General features: G+C 58.5%; 2 protein-coding genes across 4 annotated transcripts in view; one reads left to right on the top strand and one right to left on the bottom strand.

The window, feature by feature from the left end:
* The first annotated feature begins 486 nt into the window (after positions 1-486).
* Positions 487-24212, top strand: ZNF787 (zinc finger protein 787). Of its 3 annotated transcripts, none has more exons than XM_037168027.2 (3): positions 487-575; positions 17211-17299; positions 22521-24212. In XM_037168027.2, exons 2-3 carry the CDS (start codon positions 17221-17223, stop codon positions 23585-23587), a joined length of 1146 nt encoding a protein of 381 aa, XP_037023922.2. In that variant the 5' UTR covers positions 487-575; positions 17211-17220; the 3' UTR covers positions 23588-24212. The 3 variants fall into 3 exon arrangements, with proteins under 3 accessions (XP_037023922.2, XP_037023921.2, XP_037023919.2); XM_037168026.2 differs by lacking the exon at positions 487-575 and adding an exon at positions 7007-7194; XM_037168024.2 differs by lacking the exon at positions 487-575 and adding an exon at positions 12212-12438.
* LOC119037808 (patr class I histocompatibility antigen, A-126 alpha chain-like) overlaps positions 2192-24212 on the bottom strand; it is a 195358-nt gene continuing 173337 nt past the window's right edge. Inside the window, exon 8 of the mRNA XM_053672010.1 lies at positions 2192-3658. Within this exon, the coding sequence (XP_053527985.1) occupies positions 3492-3658 (167 nt within the window). The 3' untranslated portion in view covers positions 2192-3491. The remainder of the gene's footprint in view (positions 3659-24212) is intronic.

The raw sequence follows: 24212 nt of genomic DNA, 5'->3' as shown, positions 1-24212 counted from the left end.
CCCAGGCCCGGGGGGGCGAGAATTCCTTTGGCAGCTCACACCCTACCCAAGCCAGCCGGCTCCTTTGTAGCACCGCTATAATTATTACCCAAAATAATAATTAACGTTTCTCTTTGTGTGGGGCTCCAAAGACGGCAGGTACGGGAGGGCGGGGAGGGGTCACCCCTGGGTCTCGGCCCCCGCGCTCCCTTGGAGACTCGGGCCCTGTTTGGTGGATAAACGGATGATGAATGAGCAGGTGAACGCAAGAGGAGGGGACGTCCTGGAACACAGGCAGCCAGCCCTCAGGGAGGACTCCTGGGGGCCTGGGTTGGAGCCCGAGTCCTGTTCTCCCAGCCCCAGGAAACACTCGAGAATGAATAATTAAATTGTGAATGAATTGCTTAATGACGGGCTGCCCACAGATCAAAGTGTCAGCCCTGTTTACAGAGGCTGGGCGAGGTTGGTTGGCGCACCTTCCCCAAAGGAGACAGAGGTGGAGACAGACCCAGGTTTGGCGACCAGCGGTGGCCGGTTGTGGGGGGCCTGCTCGCTAGCTCGCTCTGCTCCCGGAGGACCCTGGGCCAGCCCTGGCGGTAGGTCTTCTCCTGGTCAGATGCCCTGTTCCCGGGACACACAGACAATGAGCAGAGGCTACAACAGGGAGGAGTCAGGCAGAGGCTGATGGTGTCAGGGGTCCGAGTGTCTGCGGGATGGGTGCTTTAAATTTCAAAGAGTAGGTCCCTTTGCAGACGGGAAATCCACCTATAAAGAGGGTCGACAATGTCTTACAGGTAACATTTAGTTCTTTCCTCAAGAGAGAATCCTGCCCTGGCCGGGTGGGTCAGTTGCTTGGAGCATCGTCCGTTATACCCAAAGGTTGTGGGTTCGAGCTCTGCTTGGGTGTGTACGAGAGAGGCAGCTGATCAATGTTTCTCACACCAATGTTTCTCTCTCTCTCAAATCAATAAGCATGTTGTTAAGTGAGAGAGAGAGAGAATCCTGATCGAAGCTGATAAACATGAAGTACAGGGTGCTCTGTGAAGTGGCCTTTTCCCACTGCTGCTGATTCAAGGATGTGAACAGGTGGTGGGAGGGTTAGTGCCTTTCTACAGAGGCTCCTGAAGATCCACAAGCAGCCCCAAGAGAGAGACAAAGTTAGAGAGATGAACATAGACACACACAGATACAGTCATGGATATAAAATATTAGAGGGAACCCTGGCTGGTGTGGCTCAGTGGATTGAGCGCAGGCTGTGAACCAAAGGATCACTGATTCGATTCCCAGTCAGGGCACAGGCCTGGGTTGTGGGCCAGGTCCCCAGTGGTGGACGTGTGAGAGGCAACCACACATTGATGTTTCTCTCCCTCTCTTTCCCCCTCCCTTCCCCTCTCTCTAAAAATAAATACAATCTTAAAAAATACTAGAGGGGAGAGAGAACCGCAGTGGGGCTGAGTTCAGGGCTGCCCTTCACCTGCCCCCCAGTGACCCCAGGGGCCAGGGATTTGTGAGGTCAGGTCAGCCGTAGCACCAGCAACCCAATGCATCTTATGTGCCGTGAGCATTTATTTTAGAAATGAACCCCTTCGGCAAGGAGGGGGAGAAGCGTCTCTTGATCCCTTTCACGCTCTGGGCATTCAGGTTGAACGTTTCATAGTTCCGAGAACACGCCATCGCCCAGAGAGCAAAGCAACAGGTTTTACAGTTTGTTTACACCAGGTTATACCACTTAGGAGCTCTCGTTAATGGTCTTGTAACATTTTCTAATTGCTGATGCAGTTTCTCCTGAAACGTGCTGACGTGTAAGAGGCTGACATATATTTGTCTTGTTAAATGGGATCATAATATATTTTTTAAATTAATAAAAAGCTTATTAAGTTGGCTTTATAGTTAAGGGAGTCTTTGAGGGTTTTGTTTGTTTTCTGGTTTGTTTTTGGCAATCTTCTCAGGTGTAAGGAGTTTTACACCTGTAAGGAACAGAAAGTGCAGTCAATAGCCAATTCAGGCACCTTTGGGGATTTTTTTTTAATAAGTGGTGCTTTATTATTATTATTTTAAGATTTTATTTATTTAGATAGAAGGGAAGGGAGGGAGAAAGAGAGGGAGAGAAACACCAATGTGAGGTTGATCCTCACATGTCCCCTACTGGGGACCTGGCCTGCAACCCAGGCATGTGCCCTGACTAGGAATTCAACCAGTGCCCCTTTTGGTTCACAGGCTGGTGCTCAATCCACTGAACCACAATAGCCAGGACAAAAAATAATAATTAAACTCAACCACCTATTGGCTCCCTATGTCGTTTCCACGTTCTGACCCCATATATTCCAAATCCCTCTTTGCATGCAACCTGGGGCCCTAGCTCAGCGTTGCCACCCTCTGCAGAGTCTTGATATATCTGCCTTTACTTCTGTCAGGGTCCCGTTCTAAATTCTTTTGTATCGGAGGACAATAGCCGAAACTCGGCAGTGACGGTGGAAGGTGGAGGGAATACCTCAACGAGATGGAGCACATCACGGAAGCTCTCCAGTACCCTCCTAGGGCCACAGTCTAGGGTTACCTTGCCGGTCCGTGTGGGGGACCCCAAGGCATGAGCGGGTTGGATGAAGGGGCTTGGAGGCCGGTGTGAACAGCTCTGACTTCCTCCTTGACAGGAGTGTTGTGCATGGGGCTAATGTGGGGAGAGGCTGAGGGAAGTGAGAGGGTGGGACAGAGCCTGGAATGGTGGCCTGGAGCTGGGGAAGGGCTCAGCAAGGGGCATGCAAATCCCAGCTCCACCACTTGCTGTGTGGCCCCGTGCATGCTACCGAACCTCTCTGAGTCTCAGCTTTTTTGTCTGAAACTCAGACAAGGGTCTCCCCTGCCTCCTTCAAGCAACACTGTGCATTTGAAGTGCTTGGAACACGTGAAGTCTTAGGTGTCCCCTTAGGAAGGAGCTTCCCCAAATTGTGTGATGAGGGAAATGGCTCTAGGCCCAACCTCGGGGTCAGGCAAATGCAGAATTAACAAGGCAACCATGTGGCATTGAGCGTATAAGCTCCCCTCTGCCAAAGCCAGTTTCCTCCTGCAGAACTGGAATGTACAGCAGTTCCCATCCATATTAGTTGGGATGTACTCAGTCCTGGAAAGCTCATCTCCACTTGCTCAAATGCAAGGGAGGATTTATTGGCCAGCAGGAATGTCCTGAGCAAGGGACAGCTCTGAGGTCAATTTGATTCAGTCACTCAAAAATGTCACGAAGGGCCTATTCTGAGCCTCTGCCCTCAGGCTGGTATCCCTCATGGTGGCAAAATGACTGCCACTGCTCTAACCATCACATCACATTTATCCCCATTCAGTAAGAGAGACATGGGGAGCTTATTTGCCAGAACCCACTCAGAACACTTCTCTGTCATATTGGCATGAACTGGAACTCAGATAAGGGCTCTGGGCTAGGATTCTACTTTGATTAGCTAGGCCCTAAGGCAAGTGTTACCCTCACGTTTTAAAATCCAGGGGGCCCTGGCTGGTGTAGCTCAGTGGATTGAGCTCGGGCCTGCGAACCAGACATTCGCGGTTCGATTCCCAGTCAGGGCACATACCTGGGTTGCGGACCAGTTCCCTGCAGGCCAGTTCCCAGGAGGGGACGCACGAAAGGCAACCATACATTGATGTTTCTCTCCCTCTCTCCTTCCCTTCCCCTCTAAAGATAAATAAATAAAATATTAAAAAAAAATCCAGGGGTGGCATTGTCCCCTCCCTCCCATGTACAGATGTACAGAGGAGGCATGGAAATCCGAGGAAACTGGTGAAGAAAAGAGGGTGGATGGGGTTAGACTTGTACCCACAGTGTCTGCTATCCAGGGCAGACAGACTTAGCAACTAAAAATGCATGGTCTCACCCGCATCTCAAACCAATGACAGGTATTTTGGATAGGCATCGAGACAGTTTCATACTAAGAAAAATTACTTATTGTGTGTCTGGAATTCAAACATAGCTGGAGCTGACGTGGAACCTGCGTGTCTCAGACTTACTGTGAAAAAGTATGATGTGTGCGTGAGTGAGGGGACTTCTTGGCACTTGTATCTCGACAGCTGCAAACTCTCCGTCTCCAATCTGCCCACTGCTGTTCCTGTCACTCAGTGGAGGGGAGATGTCATGGGAAGAACTTACAAAGGGGCTGTGAGGGGTTCAGAGTGGGAGCTGTTCCTTGGGCCCTGCAGCTGGGATGTCAGTAAACACAGCCACACTGGAGGCTTACACATCACCCCGTCCAGCCCATCTTCGCTCCCTCATGTCAACGCTGAATGGGGATTTGGGTGCACTAAGTGCTGTGGGAGACTGGGGATCTTCAGAGACTCACTTAAGACATGACTGCACACCCACACCTAAGAGGGGTTGGGTGTTGGGGGCACCAGAACTCAGCCAGTTATTCTCTCTGTTTGCCTGTTATCTTCCTGTGTGGCTTCATTTTCTCCTCTTGAAGGCTGGCTTTCTCCACATGGTGACAAAGAGGTTGCCATTGCTCCTGAGTCATATTCCAGAGAGGTAGACAATGTTTTCTCAATTCCAGAGGGAAAAATCCCAGGGAAGTCCACAGATGACCACAGATAGAACTGCTTCTCTCTCCATACTCATATTCCGTTCTCTCTCTCTACCCCCATGATCTTACTCAATCTCGTGAATTTCAATTCTGTCCAGATGCTGAATCTCCAAAGGGGAGTCTAGCCATTGTTTTTTACTGCCTAGTGCAGGGGAAGCTTCCTCAAGAAAAACACCCACTTCTTGTTGTGGCTGAAATAATAGAACGCCACTGACTGGGTGGATTATAAACAACAGAGATTCAGTGCTCACAGTTTTGGTAGCTGGAAGTCTGAGATCAAGGTGCCCACATGGTCACATTTCTGGTTCATAGCTAGTGAGAAGCAATCAGAAGGCCACACTCAGTGCAGTCCCTGGGTAGGAGCTGCATTCTAGGAGTCATTAATTCCACCCTTCAGAAGGGAAGGGCAAGTTTTGGTGGTGAATTAGCCATCTCTACGGCAACTCCTTCCTGTGCCTGGGAAACATCCCAATATCCATTTGGCTGTCTGTAGAGAGATTCTGAAGGACCCATGATTTTTTAAAGTAATTTTTTTTCCATTTATTGATTTCTAGAGAGGGAGGGGGAGAGAGAGATCAATTTGTTGTTCCACTTATTTATGCATTCATAGGTTGCTGCTTGTATGTGCCTTGACCAGGGATGGAACACACAACCTTGGCGTATCAGGACAACATCCTAACCAACTGAGCTACCCGTCCAGGGCTGAATGACCCATTATTTAAATCAGAAAGTCATTTCTCATGTGACATCTCAGCTGACACAGAAGCCACCAAGGGCCTATCTTGTTCCATGTAGCTGGTTGGTACATGGAACATGTTCCATGTAGTTGGTCCACTCTCTGCCTCTGATGATTCAAGATTTCACCTGTAGGTCCTCAATTTAACCATCCAGGAGGGGGCACGGGAAGGAGAGGGTGGAAGCTGCGCCCTCCCACCACCAGGCCACTGCAGGCACCCTGTCGATGATGTGATTCAGAGGAGCACAGGTGTGTGGTATTCTGTACTCACAGGTTGCAAAGTGCAAACTTTTAGGTCTGTGCTAATGATTCATGTTGACTGTTATTCTCACAGCGCCGTCCCTCTCTTCTGAGATGCACTGAAACATTTACCTTGTGACCTTTCCGAAGGTGAGACAGGCCTACCTTGCTGTACTTCCGTGCATCGTTAGTACATTGTGTCTTTTTTTCTATCCTGGAGGATGTTCCTCACTCAACAATGCACATCTTTGATTGATGGTGATGGACAATTTAGAGTGTATAGTGTCCATGGGAGTAGAAATAACAGTCCTAACGAGCAATATTAATCAATACCATTTTCAGTGAGACTTGACTATGAGCCTGGAATGGAAATAAGCACACCTACACAGAATATTTCGCTAAATCAAGGCTATGAAAGGTGTTATCTGAGTGAATTGTACATCCTCTTTCCTACTCCCAAGCTTGGCAACTTCTATGACAATAAAATGGTTATAAATAGTAATAGATCAAATCATCAGGTGCTCAGGTGAGAGCTGTCCAAGTACAAAGCAGGGAAGGGACCACAGGGACCAGCCTTCAAGGACACTCTGGTGCAAACAATTTAAAAATATATTGTACAGAGGAATGGTAACAAGATTGGTGAGCATTCAGCTGGTGCTCACTAATCGCCCGACTTGCATGGGGCAAGCGGGTGAATCCTACTGGCTGTGACCAACATTCTATCATTCTAGGCTGCAGTCTGTTTAGCCACGGTTAAATGCGAGCATTGGCGGCCAGACTCCTGGGTTCAAGCCTGGTCTCTGCATTAACGGCTTGTGACATTCTGCAAGTGCCCTGACCTGTCTGTCCTTCCTTAGCTGCAAAGTGGGAACAGATTAGAGGTTATTAATAGGAACTTATGCATGCAAAGCCCTTGGACACTCGCACTGTTACTACTCCAGAATGGAGAAACTGAGCCTGAGAGGTAGACATGGACACGAAAGGCGCCTAAGACCAGCACGCTCAGTCCACAATCGAAAGGACCAGAGCAGAGGCAGTCCCCTTCAGCACGCGCGCGCCGGTCACTGCAAGGAGCAACGGCAGGGAAGGGGTTATGATGATAGAGAGGAGGACTGGAGGACCTGGGGCGGCACGAGCGGCCCGGTCCACTCTCCACGAACCTGCCGCCCGCCGCTGGCCCGGGGAATGGACTGCGCAGGCGCGGGAGCCCAGCTCCGGGAGAGGGGGGCCAGTCCCTAGACACCGGAAGTCTCCGCCTAACGGGCCCAGCCCGCGCCTCCGGTCCAGGGAGGGGGCGGGGCCGCAGCCCTTCGGCGCACCGCGCCATAGAGCGCGGCCGGAGGACCCGCATCCTAGATGCGCCCGGAAGTGGTTCCCGAGCGCCGGCTTTGCATCAACAAGCCGGGGGGCGGGGGGGGGCGGCGGCCGGGGGGGGGGGTTGCGGGCTCACCATCCTAGAGCGGCTTGAACGGGGTGGCGGCCGGAGGGGTGGGGGGAGGGGGAAAGCGGCGCGGGCGGAAGCGGCCAGGAAGGTCACTTCCGGCCTGGGCGCCCGTCCCCCTGACCCCAGGGTCTGAGTCGCCGCTGCCGCCGCTGCCACCATCCGCGAGGGAGGAGAGAGGAAAAGAAGTGCGGCACGGCGGCCCCGGGACCTAGGAGGTGAGGGGAGGGCGCGGGAGCGGAGGGCGTGCGCCCAGGGCCGGGGGGCGCGCCTCGGGAGCCAGGCTGCGGGCGGGGGGCAGGCGGGGAGGCGGGCGACGAGCGCGACTGGGCGGTGAGTGCGCGTGCGCGCTGCTGGGGGGGGGCGTGAGGGCGCGCGACCGGCCAAACGGGGCGGGGCGGGCGCGCGCCTAGGGCGCCGCTGGGAAGCGTGTGCGCGGCGGGGAATGCGGGTGCGCGGTCGCGCTGAGGAGGTAGCGCGCCCAGTAGGAGGGCGCGTGCGCAGCACTCGGGACTGCCCTGGGGCTCTGCTCTAGGGCTCAGCTCTGGGTGGGGTCGCCGCGTCCCCCTGGCCTTTCTGGCTGGTAGTGGCCGGAAGTGGTGGAGACTCTGGGGGAAGTTGAGGGTCTGGTTGGGGGTGGGGGTCGCGCCGGCCGGTCCCGCCTGACCGGAAGTCTGTCCCCCCACTCCTTCCCCTTTTCAAAGTACCCAGACCCGTTGATGCCCTAGGCGGGCCGTACACGGCTTTTGATTCCAGCCGTAATTAAGGGTGTTTCGGCCGGCGGAGGCCCATTCATTCGTCCGGTGCGCGCGGGCGTAGGAAGCGCGTGCGCCTGGGGGAAGCGTCTAGGCCAAGGTCAGATCCCATGTGGTCCAGGTGCAGGGCAAAGACGGCGGTCGGGCCTGCTGGCTACCCCCGAGGCTTGCCTGGGGGTACAGTGTTCCCTACTCCGGGGTACAAAGGAAGACACTCCAGTCCGTAGAGTTGAGCACCCCTCAGATCTGCGCAAGTCTGAGTTTGCAACTCGGGATCGCGCAATCAGCCAGAAACATGACCCAGAGGCTTGAGGGTTGACAGTGAGTGTGGACGCAGGCTCCTCCAGTGTTGGGGACGAAGGACAGGGTCTGGAGCAGAGAGGTAGACGTGGGCAGAGAACCCCACCCGCTGACCAGCCCAAAGAGGACGTCCAGCCCACCCTACCCTACCCTACCCTACCCTACCCTAACGGGGCGGTCCGACTTTTACAAAGGGAGTTACTTGGCCGTGGTTTTCCTGTGTTTCCTGGTGTCAGGCTCCAGGTTGGGTAATGCCCAGGACCCAGCTGGGAGGCAGAGCTGGCCTGGCTCGGGAAGCACAGGTACTGTTGATCCTGGCTTATCTTCTCCTTAAGTCTGTAAGCCTCTTTGCTAAATGCAGCTGGCCTTCAACAGTTGCCTGTACCGAAGTCCCTTTCGTATCCTCCACCTCAGCCTTAGCCTCAGCCTTAGCCTCAGCCTCAGCCTCAGGGAGCGTTCGGATCAGATTCCTCTTGGTCTTATCTCATATCTTCGTACTTTCATCCTGGAAGCCTTCCAGAGCTACCCTCCCCCACACACACACTCACCCCCGCCCCCCTGCCCCACCGGGGTGCTGCAGGAAAGGTTTATCATTGACCTGGGCCCCTGCTCTGGTCAGACAGACCTAGGTTTGAATCCCAACTCCACCAGTCAGACTTTTGTGGCCTTAGGTAACTAACTTGGGTTTCCACACGGATAAAATGGGGATAATAATGGTGTTGACCATGGTATACTTTCCTTTTAGAGCCAGAGAGGTGGTTGTTAAGTGTGCAAAGGGCTCTGGAGCCAGGTGTTCTTGGGCTACCCTTGGCTCACTCTCTTCCAGCCCCATGACCTTGGACCTATCCCTTCCTCTTTCCCAGGCTGTTTCCTTTTCGTCCCCAAAGGTGGAGAGCAGAGCCCACTCTTCCCTGAATAACTCTTGTCTATCAGCCTGCTGCACATTCTTCCCTGTGCTGGGCACATGGGCAGAGCCCCCTGCTCTGGGTGGGAGAAGAGGTTAGTTGGCACCTATTTCTCCAGGATCCCATGGGCCAGACCCAGAGCTGGGTGATGCTGGGTGGCAGTTGGTTCTGGAGCAGCTCAGAACCTGTGGGAGAGACGTGAGCACAGAAGCCCCAGGCAGAGGGGTTGGGGCTTGTGCAGAGTAGTCTCCCTGAAGCTGTACGAGTGGGGAAGGGAGGCAGGGCACTGATGTTAGGGGCGATGTGGGCTCTCGGCGCGGGGAAGCGTTCACAGCCCGAGTGCAGGTGATTTTGAGAGTACCTTTATTAAAGGTGGGGACAGCGGAACGAAGAAAGAGCTTAAGGAAGAAGCAGCAACAGGAGCGAGCCTCGGCGGAGCTGCCTTGGCCCTTCAGAAACGTGGGGAAGAGGTGGAAGAAGTGAGCCAGTTGGGCAGTGGAGACTTGGGACACAAGTTACCGAGGCAGGAGGAGGGTTCTTGGAGAAAGAAAGCAAAGGTACCCGCCTGAGGAAAGAAGAGGGGCTGAAGTTACGGGTGTGCGCTAGGGTGGGAGCTGTGCAGGTGCAGGGGGTCTTTTGCTATAGTGGTTTTTATCTGTTTTCTGAAGGCAGGCACTTAAGGGGGAGGTCTCGGGGGAGGAGGATCCGAATAGAAGTTAGCTTTCCATGTCAGGGTTGTGTGTCCTGCAGGGCGGGGGGCTCCGCTGACTGGCTGGCACTAGGGTAGCAGTCCCTGGTCATTGTACTGGTCCTGGTGCATCCGTGGCACCGCTTCCTCTGGGCCGGCTGCTTTTCTGGGCCCGGAGCTGAAACACAGCTGAGGCCTCCACGTTATCTCTGGTTTGACCAAAACTCTGGTTCCTAAGGTTATTTGATGTGGCCCAGAACATTGTTATCCTGAGGGTTTAACGCTGAAGGGAGTGATCTTGCAAGGGAGGAGGGCAGGGGTCAGGGTGATGGGTGAGGCCATTTCAAATCAGCTGTCGGTCTCAGTTTCCCCGTTCCACTTGCCACGTAATTTTCCCAACTTCGTACTCTCCTGCCTCACTGTGGTCAGGGTCAGGGTCAAGGTCAGGGTCAGGGAAGGATGTATGGGGGCAGTGGGTTGTCCTGAGACCCCAACGACCGAGGAATTGGCTAGGAAAACCCTGGACTCCAGGAGGACAGTGGTGAGCTGTGTGGGTGGGCAGTGGTGAAGGTCTGGTTGTCACACAGCCCCCTAACCTCGCTTGTCCCTTCTGGGCACTGCCCAGGGTTTCCTGCTGGAGGCGACTGCAGATGTGACGGTGCTCGCTTGCTGAGCGCTTTGGCAGGTGCCTGCCTGGTGCTCACTGTCATAGGCCGTCAGAGGTCCTGGGTGGTGGTGGTTTTAGGCGCCTGGGACAGAGCCCAGGCCTCACGCAGTGTTGGAGCACCGGCTGCCTGTGGTTCTGGGGCGTTGCCCTTGACCGTGATGCCGCTGCCTGTGTTGTCCTGTTTCTTCTGGTGGAGGCTGGGGTCTGGGGAGACAGGCTGCTCTTCGGAGGCCTCGTAGGTGTCAGTTGTCAGCTGGGTTGGGCTGTTGGCTGGCTCAGGGGACTCCAAGAGCCTGCCCCTCACTTCAGGTGTGGCTTTCGCAGGTGGCTGGCCAAGGGCAGGCTGGGTAGTTGTCCCACTGCCAGGGTCAGCCCGGTTGTTGGGCCCGGAGAGCTGTGGGTTTCCTGCTTCTGTCTGTGCCTGGCCTTTGTGCTACCAGAACGCTGGCTTCTTCCTGGTGGGAATGGGGAGTCCTGGGCGGCCTCGTAGTGGACGATGCAGGGGACGACCCAGGGAGGCGTCAGGTGCGGTCACGGCCTTGAAGTGCAGGCAGGGCAGAGAGGGACGGGTTCCTGGGGCTGCTTGTGCAGGGTGTGTGCCGGGAGCTGGCCCCTGCCTGCTGGGAGCAGAGCTCAGAGCTTGCAGTCGGGGTGGGGGTGGGGGCTTCTCCTCCCCAGGGTTGCCAGCCTCATCCGTAATAATGGGAGGCACAGCAAACAAGTGCCAGTGTCCTAAAGAGAGACAGAGAAACTGCCTTGGAGTCTGGCTGACCAGTGAGTCCCGGCCCTGCTACCCTGGCTGTGTGACAGGGTGCTGAGCTTGTCTGAGCCCTGGCGTAGGGCTCTGACCAGCCCCGCCAGTGCTACGGGCCTTCACTGAGCACCTGGCCCCGTGGGCACCTCCCGTGACTTGCCAGGCTGGAGGGTGGGGTTGGAGTCTGACTCGGCAGCCTGCCCCGAGAGCTTGTCTCTCCTGGTGGTTATGGGGTCGGGGTTTTGCGCCTGCGGCCTCGGGCACCTGGGGTCTGCTGTTTGCGAAGAGAGGACAGTTGTGCGGAGGGAAGTGAGGAGGCTGGGAAGGCTTCCTGGGGGAGGCCCTGTTTCCGCCAGGCCCTGGCGGCACCTGGGAGGAAGTGCCTGCGGAAAGGCCCGGGTGGGAGGGCCCGTCCAGAGGCAGAGCAGGCCCGGCGTGGCGGGGCCGCGGCCCTGAGATGGCCCGCAGGGGCGTGCCCTACTTTCTCTGACCTGATGAGTATTTTTGTTTGTTAAACAGTTTTCAGTTAGTCACCAACATTCAAGCGTCTGGAAACACTGATGGCGGCAGGTGGACAGGGCTCTGCTCCTCCCCACTCCCAGGTGGGCCTGCCACCCTACCAGTAGTAGCTCAGGGTTGTAGGAGTTCTAGAAAGTCTCTGTCTCCTGGGGAAAGTGGGGTGTGGTGACGAGGGCCACACAGGCCCCTGACCTCACTCATGTTCCGGCCTGGGCCCTGGGGAGGCTGCAGGTGGGCGTGGCTGGCAGTGAGGGTGTGAGTCCCAGGGGCCCTGCGAGGCCAGGTGGTCCAGGTGCGAGGGGCGGGCGGAAGGAGGCAGTGAAATGCCTTGGAGAGGCACCTGGTCAGGGGAGTGAGGAAGAGATGGCAGGAGAAGGCAACGAGGCCTGCGGTGCCACTCGGTCAGCCACACGGGAAACCCCAGGAAGGTGCAGATAGTGTCCCGGGGCCGTGTAATCTCCCAGCTCAGTCTGGAGTGGGTGGGAAGTCCACCCAGGCCAGCCACGGGGGTGGGGGGTAGAGACAGTCCCCAGCATCCTGACTGCAGGTGAGGGCTGCTGGGAGGCCAGGTTTCAGGCCTGGAGAGGGGGCTGAAGCTGCTCACAGAAAAGGGAAGTGGGACAGATTGGTGCTGTGGGGCTTCCCACCCCTGGGGGCCACCCAAGGGGCGGTGCCAGCGGGCAGAGGGGGCTGTAAGGGTTGGAGGCGGGCCTGCTGAGTCAGCAGCAGCCGAGTAGTGGGCAGAGCAGGCCCTGAGGAGGAAGTGAGGAAGACTCTTGTGGACAATGGAGGACGCTGGAAGGAGAGGCCCTGTGATGTGATAGGGGCCAGGCATGGCCCCCAGGGAGGGGACACTCGAGCTCACCCTGGAAAGGTGAGCCGGCCCCAGCAGGTGGAGGACTGGGCGGGCTTTCTAGAAAGACAGGAGGTGGGCTGGGCGTGGGGGACCTAAAGCGGGCTGCGCCTTTGCAGGGTGCCTGGGGGGAAATTGGATTTTGGAGCTGGTGGGCTCGGGTGGGGGATGGGGTGATGTGAACTGAGCTTCCTTAAGAAAACTGCATCATTGAGGTGTGATTCCCACACTGTACCACCCATCCATACCATACCCAGCGGTGGTTGATGTGTTTGCAGGGCCGAGGCTGTCAGCACCTTGCTTTTAGGATGTTCCTGGGGTCCCCGAAAGAGACCCTACCCTGGCCCTGGGAGCCTCTGAGCGGTCGTCTGGCGGTGGATCTGCCTGTGTGGACGTCTCATGTGCAGTTGACACGCTTGCTCGCTGAGGAGACGTGTATCGCGCCTGGTGTCACAGCTCTGCCTTGGGCTCCCCTGTGACTCGGGGCCTCAGCGAGCGACAGTGTGCCGGGCTCTGAGGATCCGTTGTCCTTCTTCTGGGGTGCGTGGCCAGAAGCGGGTGGCAGGGTCCTGCGGGTCCAGGGCCTCCACGTCCTTGCCCACACCTGCTGCCCACTGCTCGTTCCGTGTCCCTCCCCGTGGTGTGTGTGGTCGGTCAGTGACAGTGACTTTGAGCATCTTGTCATGTGCCTGTCAGCCCCCTTGCATGTTTTCTTTGGAGACATGGCTCTTGTGGTCCTTTGCTCTATTTTAATGGGTTATTTGACCTACACGACTTACAAAGATGAGTTAGTCTCTGATGGGGGGCACGAGCAGGGGAGTGCCCGTCACGTGACTTTATGGGGTGGGGAGTCACGGCCGTGAAGTGGCTGCTGGATTTGGTAGCTGAGGGCTAGCGGGACAGTGGTTGGGGTGCCCGGGGGGTCAGGGGAGGAGGGGAAGCAGGGAGTGGGCGTCAGCTGGTGCGAGAAGGGGCAGGAGGAGCAGGGAGAGGAGGGGCGGGGGGCAGACAGTGCCTCCTGCCAGGGGAGAAAGCAGCGGGGGAGGGGGAGGGGAGGCGGCGGCAGGCTGGCAGGAGAAGAAAGCGCCAGGTAATTGGTGGGCAGGCCTCCAGAGGAGGTGGGTTGGGTCTAATAACAACAATAACAATAATTTGTCTACAGCTTCGTAGCCGCTAGGCACCGACAACTCTGTGTGCTAATTGGATTGCTCAAGGGCCTGGCCGGGGTGTGCAGGGAGTGGGGGGGCGTGTCTTTGAGCCACCTGCTGAGAACTGGGGGTGCTGGGTAGAGGGGTTGAGGCAGGGTGGGAGCCCCTTCTCAGCCTCAGAAGGTGTCCACTTCCATGGTCAAAGCCTACTCTGGAATTGCCAGGGCCTTGTCCAGGGAGCTGTGGGCCCCGCCAGCCGGGTGGGGCTGTCCAGGCCACGGCCCTGGTGCTTCTCTGTAGTCACCCGCCATGGGAAGGGGCAGTCCCCCAACTCGGGGGAGTTCTCGGGGGCAGGACCAGAGGCCTCATCAGCTGGGTGAGTGGGTCTGGATCAATAACGGAGTGAGCGAGTGAACAAGAAAGAGCTGGGTCACCGTGGTGAGCACCCCTCTTGGCGTTCCCAAGGACAGTGCGTACCCAGCTGGTCCTCGCCAGCTGTGCGGTGCTTGCCGTTCCCGGGTGCTGAGGCCTGGAGCGGCCCAGCAGGTGTGCAGGGTCACTGGTACCTGGAATGTGCAGGTAGAACGCTGGAGGGCAGGGTCAGGTGGGCCTTTGTGCCACCCCCCATCTCAGCCTCCACGTTACCTCTGTCTGGAGGAGAGGCAGGCTTCTCCTCTGCCCTCTTAGGCACTTAGGGTTTCCAGCCGGGGCAGACTCAGATAAGAGAAGCCTAAGAATTGTGTTTCCGTGGCAGGAAGACCCGCAGGGTGCCCAGGCCGGCACGTTGTACCGCTGGGGAGATCCTTGGACGGCCTGTTTGCATAGATGGCTGCCTCAGCCTCGACTCCCCAGGGCTGGAGATAAGACTGTCTTCCTCCTGTGCAGACGGGGCACCTCAGGGTGGAGGTGGGGCTTGGTCTCTTGCTGCGGGAAGAAGGGGGGCTGAGCACCCTTCTTGTATCTGCTGTTGTCTTGAAGTCAAGATAAACTGGCAAAGTGGACTGTTTCGGGTACTTTTTCTCAAGTCTTCCCCCCCCCCCTCGCTTCGTTGTTCTTCTCCTTCTCCGCCTTCCCTGCTCTCCCCGCACAGAAACTGCATGTGTGTGTGTGTGTGTGTGTGTGCGCACGTCTCCTGTCTGCCAGGCCTTGACAGCGGGCTCTGCGCTGTCAGTAAGCACCAGCCGAGAGGTGGCTGTGCTGTTTGCAGTCTAGAGGCAGAAGGGGCGGGGTCCCCAGCCGCCCAGCCCAAGACTGCCCCAAGCCCGCGGGTCCCCTGGGACAGACGAGGATGCCCTCCCTGCAGGAAGCCGGGCCCTTCTAAAGTGCTGCACACCCAGCCATTCCAGGGGAGCGCAGGGAGCGAGCCCCTTAGCAAGCAAGTCTGGACAGAAAGGCAGAGGAGCAGCCTGTCCTGTTCCACCGCCTCCCCCACAGTGTTGGCATCTGTACAGCATCTTTGTTTACAGTGTAAATAAAGGGCCCAGTCTTCTTTTTGTAAATCCTTACCAGAGGATATATATATATGTTTTTAAAAGATTTTATTTATTTTCAGAGAGAGGGGAAGGGAGGGAGAGAAATGTCAGTTGGTTGCCTCTCACACATCCCCATCCCGGGACCTGGCCCACAACCCAGGCATGTGCCCCGACTGGGAATAGAACTGATGACCTGTCAGTTCACAGGCTGGCACTCAATCCACTGAGCCCCACAAGCCAGGGGGAGGATGTGTTTTTATTGATTTTACAGAGAGGAAGGGGGGAGAGAGAAAACCATCGATGGGAGAAACATCCATTGGTTGCTTCCCATAGATGCCCAGACCGGGGATCGAATGCATGAACCAGGTGTGCACCCTGACTGGGAATCGAACCCATGACCTTTTAGTGTATGGGACGATGCTTTGATTAACTGAGCCACCAAGCCCAGGCCTAAAGTTGGTTCACTTTTTAGCTGAGCCGTAACTCAACACGCTGTAAGATTCACCCCTTTATGAGCGTGTGCAGTTCACTGTTGCTCACCTATTCACACAGTGGGTAGCCGTCACTGCTGTTTTGTCCCAGGTGCTCCATCACTCCAGAAACACCCTGCGTTCCCAGCCCAGCTCACTGTGTATCTCATCCTGGACACTCCTGTGTGGCCCTTTGTGGCTGCTCCTTTCACCCAGCCTTTGGGTCGTCTGTAACTGCCTGCTGCTGTTAGGAACAGCCCTGTGCGAACACTCACACTCAGGTCTGTGTGGGCACCTGCTGTATTTCTCAGGCACACCTGGAGTGGAGTTGCAGGGTCACCTGGTAACTGCTTCCCCTCTGAGGACCTGCCAGACGGTTTTCCACAGCAGCTGTCAGGCCCCAGAGCCATGCACAAGGGCCCCATGCAGTGCCCGTGTTTACTGGGTGTAACCTGAGTGCTGTGTGGGCCTCCATCCTGCTTTACCCCCCAACACTGCTCGACTGTCCCCGTGGGATGCAGTCGTCTCGGCCATCAAAAACAAAAAACAACTTACAGTCTCCTTCCCTTACCACAGAAGCATTATCCCTTATTGTAGAACAGTTACAGTTGTACTTCGGTTCTCAACGGGGACAGTCAGTGACTGCTGTTTCAGAGGCCGTGACGCCCATGGGCCTTGTCCACCTGGTGTGCCCACGGGTTCTTTCCAGTTTTCCCCTGCTCTGAATCTTGCTGTGATGGACTTTTAAAATGTGTCTGCAGGAAGCATTTTCTGAGGTCTGGGTTTCCCCTCAAGAGGTGGAGGAGCGGGGTCACCAGTCAGGGGCTGCCTTGCCTGGACTGTGCAGGTTTCACCCACCCCTGGCTCCCTGTGTTGCAGGTGCTGGGCGCTCAGCATTCTCAGCATTGCAGGGAGGAGGTGGTGGGGAGTGGGGGCTGCTTTAAGGGGGTGAAGCCCCACAGTTCTGGAGGAAGGTGGCTGCAGGTCAATGCATCTCCCTCCTGTCCTGACCTCGTATGTGTCCTGGGAGTTGTCCCCAGAGCCCTGCAGGCCCTGAGTGATCTTGCTGCCCTGCCATGGCTGCCTGCTGTCCAGGTGTTTGTCCTTGAGCCTCCAACCTTGTTTGTGCCTCTTTAAAACAAGTGTGATGGTGCCCACCTCAAAGGGACCTGCATTTCCAGTGATTCACCAGGCCTGACCCGGCCTGTGAGGCCTGGTGGGAGAATCTGCGCCCGGTCCAGCCGGCCTGGGTCTGCCCAGGTCTTTGCGTGCACTGTCCCTGTCCCTGTCCCTCCTCGCATACTTCTTCAGGCCGCGCTTCTGTGCCTGACCTTCCTCCTGCCAGTTATGGCCCCCATCCTGGTCCTGCGGGACTCCTACATGAGAATGTGGGGAAGGGCTGAGGGAGGCTGTGTTCACAGGTCTCTGCACGGGTTGGAAAGGGGGCTGTCCCTGGGGTGCGCTGCTGGTTCTCGGTGGATGCAGCCTGCTTGCTGCACCTCCCGTCCCCCAGACTGTGTGGCCTTGGGCTGGTCCCCTGTCTGGTGGAGACAAGAAGGCTAGGCCATTTCTCCACCATCCTTGCTATCTGCAGAACCGAGCTGCCAGGGACTCTGCTGCGAGCAGTGCGTGAGTTGAAATGTGCACCCCCTGGCCTGTCCGGCATCCCATAAACTCTGTTCTCTCTCATCCTCTTCTAACAGGAATCCACACATGGAGCTGCGGGAAGAGGCCTGGTCTCCGGGGCCGCTGGATTCCGAGGACCAGCAGATGGCTAGTCACGAGAACCCAGGTGAGGTGGCCTCCGCAGGTGTCAGTGGGCCGTGCCCGCCCCCCAGACCCGTGTCTCTGGGAGCACCCATTTTTCCTGCAGAGGCCCCTCCTGGGCTGGGGAGAATCTGCAAGTTCCCTTCCAGTTGCCAGCTTGGGGGCGACTTTTCACCAGCCCTTGTTAGGTGTCGCTCCTGCTGCCCCCATTCTGCTGGCTGCAAACTTGGAGGGGGGGCCGTTGCTGCTGGCGGCCGGGACATCACGGGTAGAGAAGGATCGGACTGCAGGGAAAGCTGGGCATCTGGGTTGTTATGTGAAATCTTTCACTTTAAATTCGGCAGCGGGTTTACTTAATAAAGTGTTTGGGTTGAATAAAACATCCTTCAGTGGAAGCCATATTCCCTGTCCAGGGGTTTCACGTGAGGTACTCGGGAAATAAGAGTGTGACATCTTTCACGCTGCTACCTGTGCATTTCCGTGCTGTTCCTGGGAAGGCCGCTGCGGAAATACTTCCGGCGCGCCCCGGTAGCGGAAGCAGCGGCCGACTGCGGAAGTGAGTGGGTGTGACTGCACATCAATAAAACAATACACAGTGCGGGCGCCAAAATGTACAGCCTCTGGTCCCGCATTGCCTGGGTGTCCATGGGGACAGGTTGCGGGGCCCTGGGGATGGGAGGGGGTTGGGATGGAACTCCCCGGCGCCTTCTGCTTATACATCTGAGATCTGCCGAGGACAGGGAGGGGCCCCTGGGCAGGCCCTGCCCCCTTTGTTGGGGGTGAGCCCCAGGGGCCATGGGGCCTGCCCCGTCTTCCCTTTTTCATCCAGGGCCTGCTCCCTCCTCTTCTCTGGCCTACGTCCTTGGTCGTTTTGCCTTTTAAAAATCAACTTGAAAATCTGGTTCACTGGAAATTTCAATCAAATAAGCAGTGTAATGACCGTCCACTTTGCCCCACCGGCCTCTGTGGTTAGCAGCCCTTGGCCAGTCTCTTTTCACCCGTTCCCCCAGTTCTGTGGGTTTGTTTTTCTGAGAGTCCCAGGCATGTCATTTCACCTATAAATTCTCCAACAGAGATAAGGACTCCAAACAAACGAACAAACAAAAAATCCCAACCAAACGAGAAAATTAACCACAAAATGTTTCTCTCACATAATAAAGTTATTCCTTCATATGATCTAACATCCAGTCCATGTTACAATATTCAGCGTTGTCCCCAAAATGTACGTTTCCCTTGGAGTAAGCTAAGTTTTAATTTGATAAGTCACCCGTTGTATAGTTCTTTGCATATAACTTACAAGGAGTACAGGTGGGTCCTCACGTCCTCCTTGTCTAGTTTGCTGTCCCCAACCTGTGTAACCTCTCAGGAGTCTGTTGGAAATCTCTGCTGGGGTGCCACCACCTTGTAACGTCCCCTTAGCTCTGCTGACCTCAGTCCTGCCTCTGATGTGACAGTGCTGGGCTGATGCCCCCTGGGGAGCCTGGAGTAGCTCCCTGGTCCGTTTCTTTCTGGCCTGTGAGGAACCTGGGGTCTGGGGTCTGGGGCCTGGGGCAGGCACATGGGTGGAGGTGTGGGGGGGCCTCCATGGAGAGGTGAGTGGCTATCTCCCAATGCAATTCAACCTAGCAGACTCCCATCCCAGCACAAGGAACAGCCTGGTTCTGAGAGGCCCTGGTGCCCCTGGCTAAGTAAAGTCAGGTCCTCCACTGACTTCGGGGCCCTGGGGGCCCCAGCAGAGTCACTGAGGGGGAGGAGAGAAGGGCAGCCTGTGGAGAAGGGGAGGCAGCGAGTGCATGCTGAGCCCCAATGGGCGGAAAGGCTCTGGGTGATGGCGGGCAGGGTGCTGAGGGCCCCTGGAGTCCTCGTGTCAGTCACGGAGCAGGTGCAGCTTCACTCCGAGGAGAAAGTGGGTGGTGTGAGCCCAGACTCAGAACCATCCAGCAGGATGGCCCTGGGGTCTCCCTTCGGCCTGACCCCGCAAACACTGGACTTCTGTGCACGTGCACCTACACTCAGATACGTCCTGAAGGAAGCCAGTCGGCTCTGCCAGACCTCAGCTGCCGGATTGCCAGATCGCCAGCTGCACTGACTTCCCCACCATCCCTGCATCCACCATTGGCGTCCACCCTTGTCCACAGCTGTCAGCATGAACCTCTTGAAATGGAGGCCAGGTCCTGGCTCATCTGGAGTGGTGCCCATGCCCTGCGCTCACCTAGTCTGCGGCTGCCTGGTACATCGTCCCCAGCGCAGGTGCATCCCAGCGCAGTTGAGGGGAGCCCTAATTTGTGTGGTGTCACCAGTGAGATTCCAGCAAGGACCACCCGTCTGGAGAAGGCCATGTCAGCACAGGCCTTGCTGAGGAAGGGGCTGCCTGCTGAAGGAGATGTGGTGGCTGATGGACAGCTTGAGGAAGGACATGAGGCAGCGTGGCAGGACCTGTGGGGACCCTCTTGGCTGCCCCAGGGAACCCACCAACTGTGGCTTCAACCAAAAGGATGTTGAGTGGTCCTTGGCATCTCACTGGAGGTGAGTGGTTCCAGGAGTCGTTTATTCAGCCATTCCTTTGGGAGCCACTGATGTCCAGGTCTTGGTGGCCTCTTCTGTGTTGTCCAGAAATGGAGCCTCAGCTCCAGCCGTCACTCCCTCCCAGGAAACCACCAAGGACAGAAAGACAGGAAGGAAAGGAAGGGTGGGGTGAAGGAGGCAGGGCCTGCTTCCTGGGCCCTCTTTTAGCCCCCAGCTCAGGTCTCACTGGCTAGATTGGGACGCGTGACATAGGGAGGTGGCCTTGGAGTCACCCCGACTGGTTTATTCCGGCTCCGCACCATGCTTGGGACTTTCTGGCAAGGAAGAGGGGACTGGCCCAGCATCGTCCTGCGTGGAGAAGAGCATCGTGTGGTCTCACGAGGGCTCAGGGAGTTGTCTGTAGCCATCGGGAAGGACGCTGAGCCTGGGGGGGTGTTGTCCTGTGGGGGTGGCCCGCTGCTCCAGAGCCGTGAGCAGCCCTTCCCCTGGCTGTCGTGGGCCAGAGACGCCTTCCCCACGGCCAGTGCGCTGGGTGGTAGGGCCTCAGGATGGGACGTCAGGAAAAGATTCCGGCCCTCTGTCCTCAGAAGTTTGAATGTCCCCGCTCTGGTGACAAGAAGGCACCTCGAGAGACATGGCAGAGGAGACTGTCACGCAGGCCAGGCCCCAGCTGCCTTCATCCTGGTGCGGCGGCCCCCCCTCCCACGGCGTGTTCGTGTGGTCAAGGCCTGGAGTCATTTACGGGATTGCTTCTTGGGTCTGCGCGCGCCCCAGGCGTGTGCATTTGTTTACATGGGACCGAAATAAAGTTCCCCAGGACGGCCCTCTCCCTCCCGACAGCACAGGAAGTGTCTCTTCCCGCCCTCGTCCTTCACCTGCCAGTCAAGTTGGCCCTGCCGCTGCCGGGCTGTCGCCCATGGTGACCACACTGCTCGGGCTGGCACAGCGCTTTTCGTCAGTGACTGAGATGGGAGAGAACCAAGGAGCTGATTTTGCGTTCAGATGAGATCGATTTACCCAGGGCATTTGGGAGCCTCAGAAATGTCATCCTTTTCCCTTGTTGGGGAGCATGTCCAGATTCCCAACGCTGTTGGTAGTGGCTGCTGCGCCCCACGCCCTGCGCCGGATGCCCTGGGCTGGTGGGTCATCTCACGGAATTCTCTCACCCTGCCTGGTCGGGATGCTGATGGGAGGAGCTGGGAGTGGGATCAGCCGTCTGCTGGCGGATCCGCCGCCCGGAGCCCAGTAGGCTTCCCGCCTGCACTGCCTCAGGCCTCTTGTCCTGGTGGCCCCAGGACAAGGAGTTCCCGGGGTGGGATGCGAGGGGTGTGGGGTCAGGCAGTGGGGGTGTAGCAGAGCCTTCCAGGCCCATCTTGGGTCCTTAGCTACAGGTATTCAGAAAGAGAAGCAACCCAGAAAATGAACAGAAATACGAAAAGACCCTGAAGCTGAGGAGACAGCAACCGGAAGGATGGCAGCCGGTGTCCTGGGAACCGCCTGCAAGGCCCGGAGTCTGCTCAAGGTCACGGTCAGTGTGCTTTAGACGTCCCTGAGAGGTCGCCTCGGATGCCGCATCAAGCCCCGGGTCCGAAAGCCCCACATAAAACGCAGCAGCGCACGGCCAACCCGCCTTCCCTTGGAGAGCCGTGCTGACGGCCTGAGATGTGAAGGTGTCTCTGTGAGCCCCGGAACAGTCGGCCGGGGGCAGACCAGCAGCCACGTGCCTGTCTGGTGCGACCGTCCTTGGTACCTCACCGGTTGCGGGGACAGTGTTGTGGCGCTGCGTGCCTCACTGTGCGTGGTGCTTGGGGCACAGCTGTGCTGCACTGGGGTGGTCAGCCCGCCGGAGCCCTGGGCCCAGGTGCCCGTCTTCGCCCTCTGGCTGGTACAGGCCCAGCGGCGGGGCGGTGGGGGGGAGCCAGAGCTGCGGCCGCTGCACACAGACCTGTCTCCAGGTGGATGCGGAGGAGGCGGGCTTGCTCGTTCACCCCCGGAGGGGCCAGGGTTGGTGTGTATGCACGGGTGGCTCCGTCGAGCAGCCTGGCTGTGGGGGGTGCCCTCAGTTTGCAGATGGCAAGGCCAAGGCCCCGCTGGGTAGCCGGGACTCGAGGAACCAGGGACCCCTGTGAGGATGCCTGTAACAGTGGCTGCGTTGTGTGAGGGCTGATGGGGGTCGGGGCTCCCCGGGGCCCCGTCCAGGGTCACCAGGCCGGGTCCCCTCCCCTCCCCTCTCTCTCCTTCACTCCGCGGCCAGGGTGGTGTCCTGGAGCCCACAGGGGCACCGCGGCTCCCCAGCTTGTGCGCCGTCAGGGGCCCTGGGCTGTGTTCCGGGCTGGCCCTGCCGCCCTCCCCCTCCCCCTCTCCCCAGAGCCTCCTGCCCCCAGCCTGGTGTCCCTGCCCCGCCCCAGGCCCCGTTCCACGTGTGGGGTAACGGCTGTGAAGAAGGTCTGAGGGACTGGGGGCGGACAGGTGACTGTTCAGTGAAGAGGCAGGACTAGTGAAGCCCCGAGGGAAGGAGGGCGGTTAGGGGTGGAGACGGAGGGGCACCTCCGAGGGCCAGGGCTGTGCAGACAGGCGCGCCCTACGGGTGCGTCCGGGGAGCCTGGGAGGGGGGTGGGACAGCTGGGGTGAAGCCCCCTGCCCCGAGGCGCTCACACCCGCGTGGGTCCTGTAGGAGCTTCTCTCTGACTCCTGTCCCCTCCCGCCCTCTTGCCTCCTAGTGGACATCCTCATCATGGATGACGACGACGTCCCCACCTGGCCCCCGACCAAGCTGTCCCCGCCCCAGTCGGCGCCCCCCGCCGGCCCCCCGCCCCGGCCTCGGCCGCCGGCTCCGTACATCTGCAACGAGTGCGGCAAGAGCTTCAGCCACTGGTCCAAGCTGACGCGGCACCAGCGCACGCACACGGGCGAGCGGCCCAACGCCTGCACCGACTGCGGCAAGACCTTCTCGCAGAGCTCGCACCTGGTGCAGCACCGGCGCATCCACACCGGGGAGAAGCCCTACGCCTGCTCCGAGTGCGGCAAGCGCTTCAGCTGGAGCTCCAACCTCATGCAGCACCAGCGCATCCACACGGGCGAGAAGCCCTACGCCTGCCCCGAGTGCGGCCGCAGCTTCACGCAGAGCAAGAGCCTGGCCAAGCACCGGCGCTCGCACAGCGGCCTGAAGCCCTTCGTGTGCCCGCGCTGCGGCCGCGGCTTCAGCCAGCCCAAGAGCCTGGCGCGCCACCTGCGCCTGCACCCGGAGCTGTCGGGGCCCGGCGTGGCGGCCAAGGTGCTGGCGGCCAGTGTGCGCCGGGCCAAGGCGCCTGAGGAGGCGGCGGCGGCGGACGGCGAGATCGCCATCCCTGTGGGCGACGGGGACGGGATCATCGTGGTGGGCGCACCGGGGGAGGGGGCCGCGGCCGCTGCAGCCGTGGCGGGGGCGGGGGCCAAGGCGCCAGGGCCCCGCTCGCGGCGCGCGCCGGCCCCCAAGCCGTACGTGTGCGTGGAGTGCGGGCAGGGCTTCGGGCAGGCGGCGGGGCTCCTGGCGCACCAGCGCGCCCAGCACGGCGACGGGCTCGGGGCGGCGGGGGGCGAGGAGCCTGCGCACATCTGCGTGGAGTGCGGCGAGGGCTTCGTGCAGGGCGCGGCGCTGCGCAGACACAAGAAGGTCCACGCGGTGGGCGCGCCCTCCGTCTGCAGCCGCTGCGGACAGAGCTACTACCGGGCTGGCGGGGACGACGCGGACGAGGACGAGGCGGCCGGCGGCCAGTGCAGCGAGTGCCGCGGCGTGGAGGCTCGGTAGGGGTGGCGGGCCCGAGGGGGGGCAGGGCCCCTCGGGCTCGGCGGGAGCGATGGCGCAGGACCCGGACACCCAGGGAGAGATGGACCGAGGGCGCCCCTACCCGCAGTGGCCTCGGGGACGGGCGCCGGGGGTGCTCGCCTGGCCGCCGCGCCCTTTCCGAGCTCTGGCGCTGGACCTGGCCTGCCCCTTGTAGGTTCTGGGCAGGGCCCGAGGTAGAGGATGTGAACTAGAGACCAAGAGACACGACAAAACCCACGCGAGAAAGACCATTTCCTCACTTTCTCTTCCCCCACCGTCGGGGGCGCGGCAAGGAATGGAGAGCAACCGGGCCCTTCTGTTTAGAGGGGGGCCCGGAGAGGGAAGGGAAAGAGGGGTCCTTTTCCCTTTTAGAATTTTCTTTTAATTGTACCCACCCGACCCCTACCCACTATTGTTTTTCTTCTCTCCCATGCGTTCGTCTTTCTCTTGCCTAAGCCCCCTCTCCCCGAGCCGGGCCTGGGGCACAGGAGTGCGGGAGCAGAGCCAGCCCGTCCCAAGGTGCCCTCACAGAGCCGGGGTCCCTGTTCCCAGGCCCCGGCAGAGGAGGAGGGGTGCGGGGGCCAATAAAGGGCACTATCTGATTGTC

This window comes from Artibeus jamaicensis, unplaced genomic scaffold, assembly GCF_021234435.1.
Source record: "Artibeus jamaicensis isolate MK-2021 breed Jamaican fruit bat unplaced genomic scaffold, CSHL_Jam_final contig_723, whole genome shotgun sequence".
Taxonomy (NCBI): Eukaryota; Metazoa; Chordata; class Mammalia; order Chiroptera; family Phyllostomidae; genus Artibeus; species Artibeus jamaicensis.
The sequence above is the reverse complement of the archived record's forward strand: the minus strand, read 5'-3'. Positions and strand labels throughout refer to the sequence as shown.

Coding starts and splice junctions, on each gene's coding strand:
- ZNF787 (XM_037168024.2), top strand. CDS start 12,398: ATGGCCCCCAGGGAGGGGACACTCGAGCTCACCCTGGAAAG. Junction 12,439..17,210: donor CTCGAGCTCACCCTGGAAAG/GTGAGCCGGCCC, acceptor CTCTTCTAACAG/GAATCCACACATGGAGCTGC. Junction 17,300..22,520: donor GGCTAGTCACGAGAACCCAG/GTGAGGTGGCCT, acceptor CTTGCCTCCTAG/TGGACATCCTCATCATGGAT.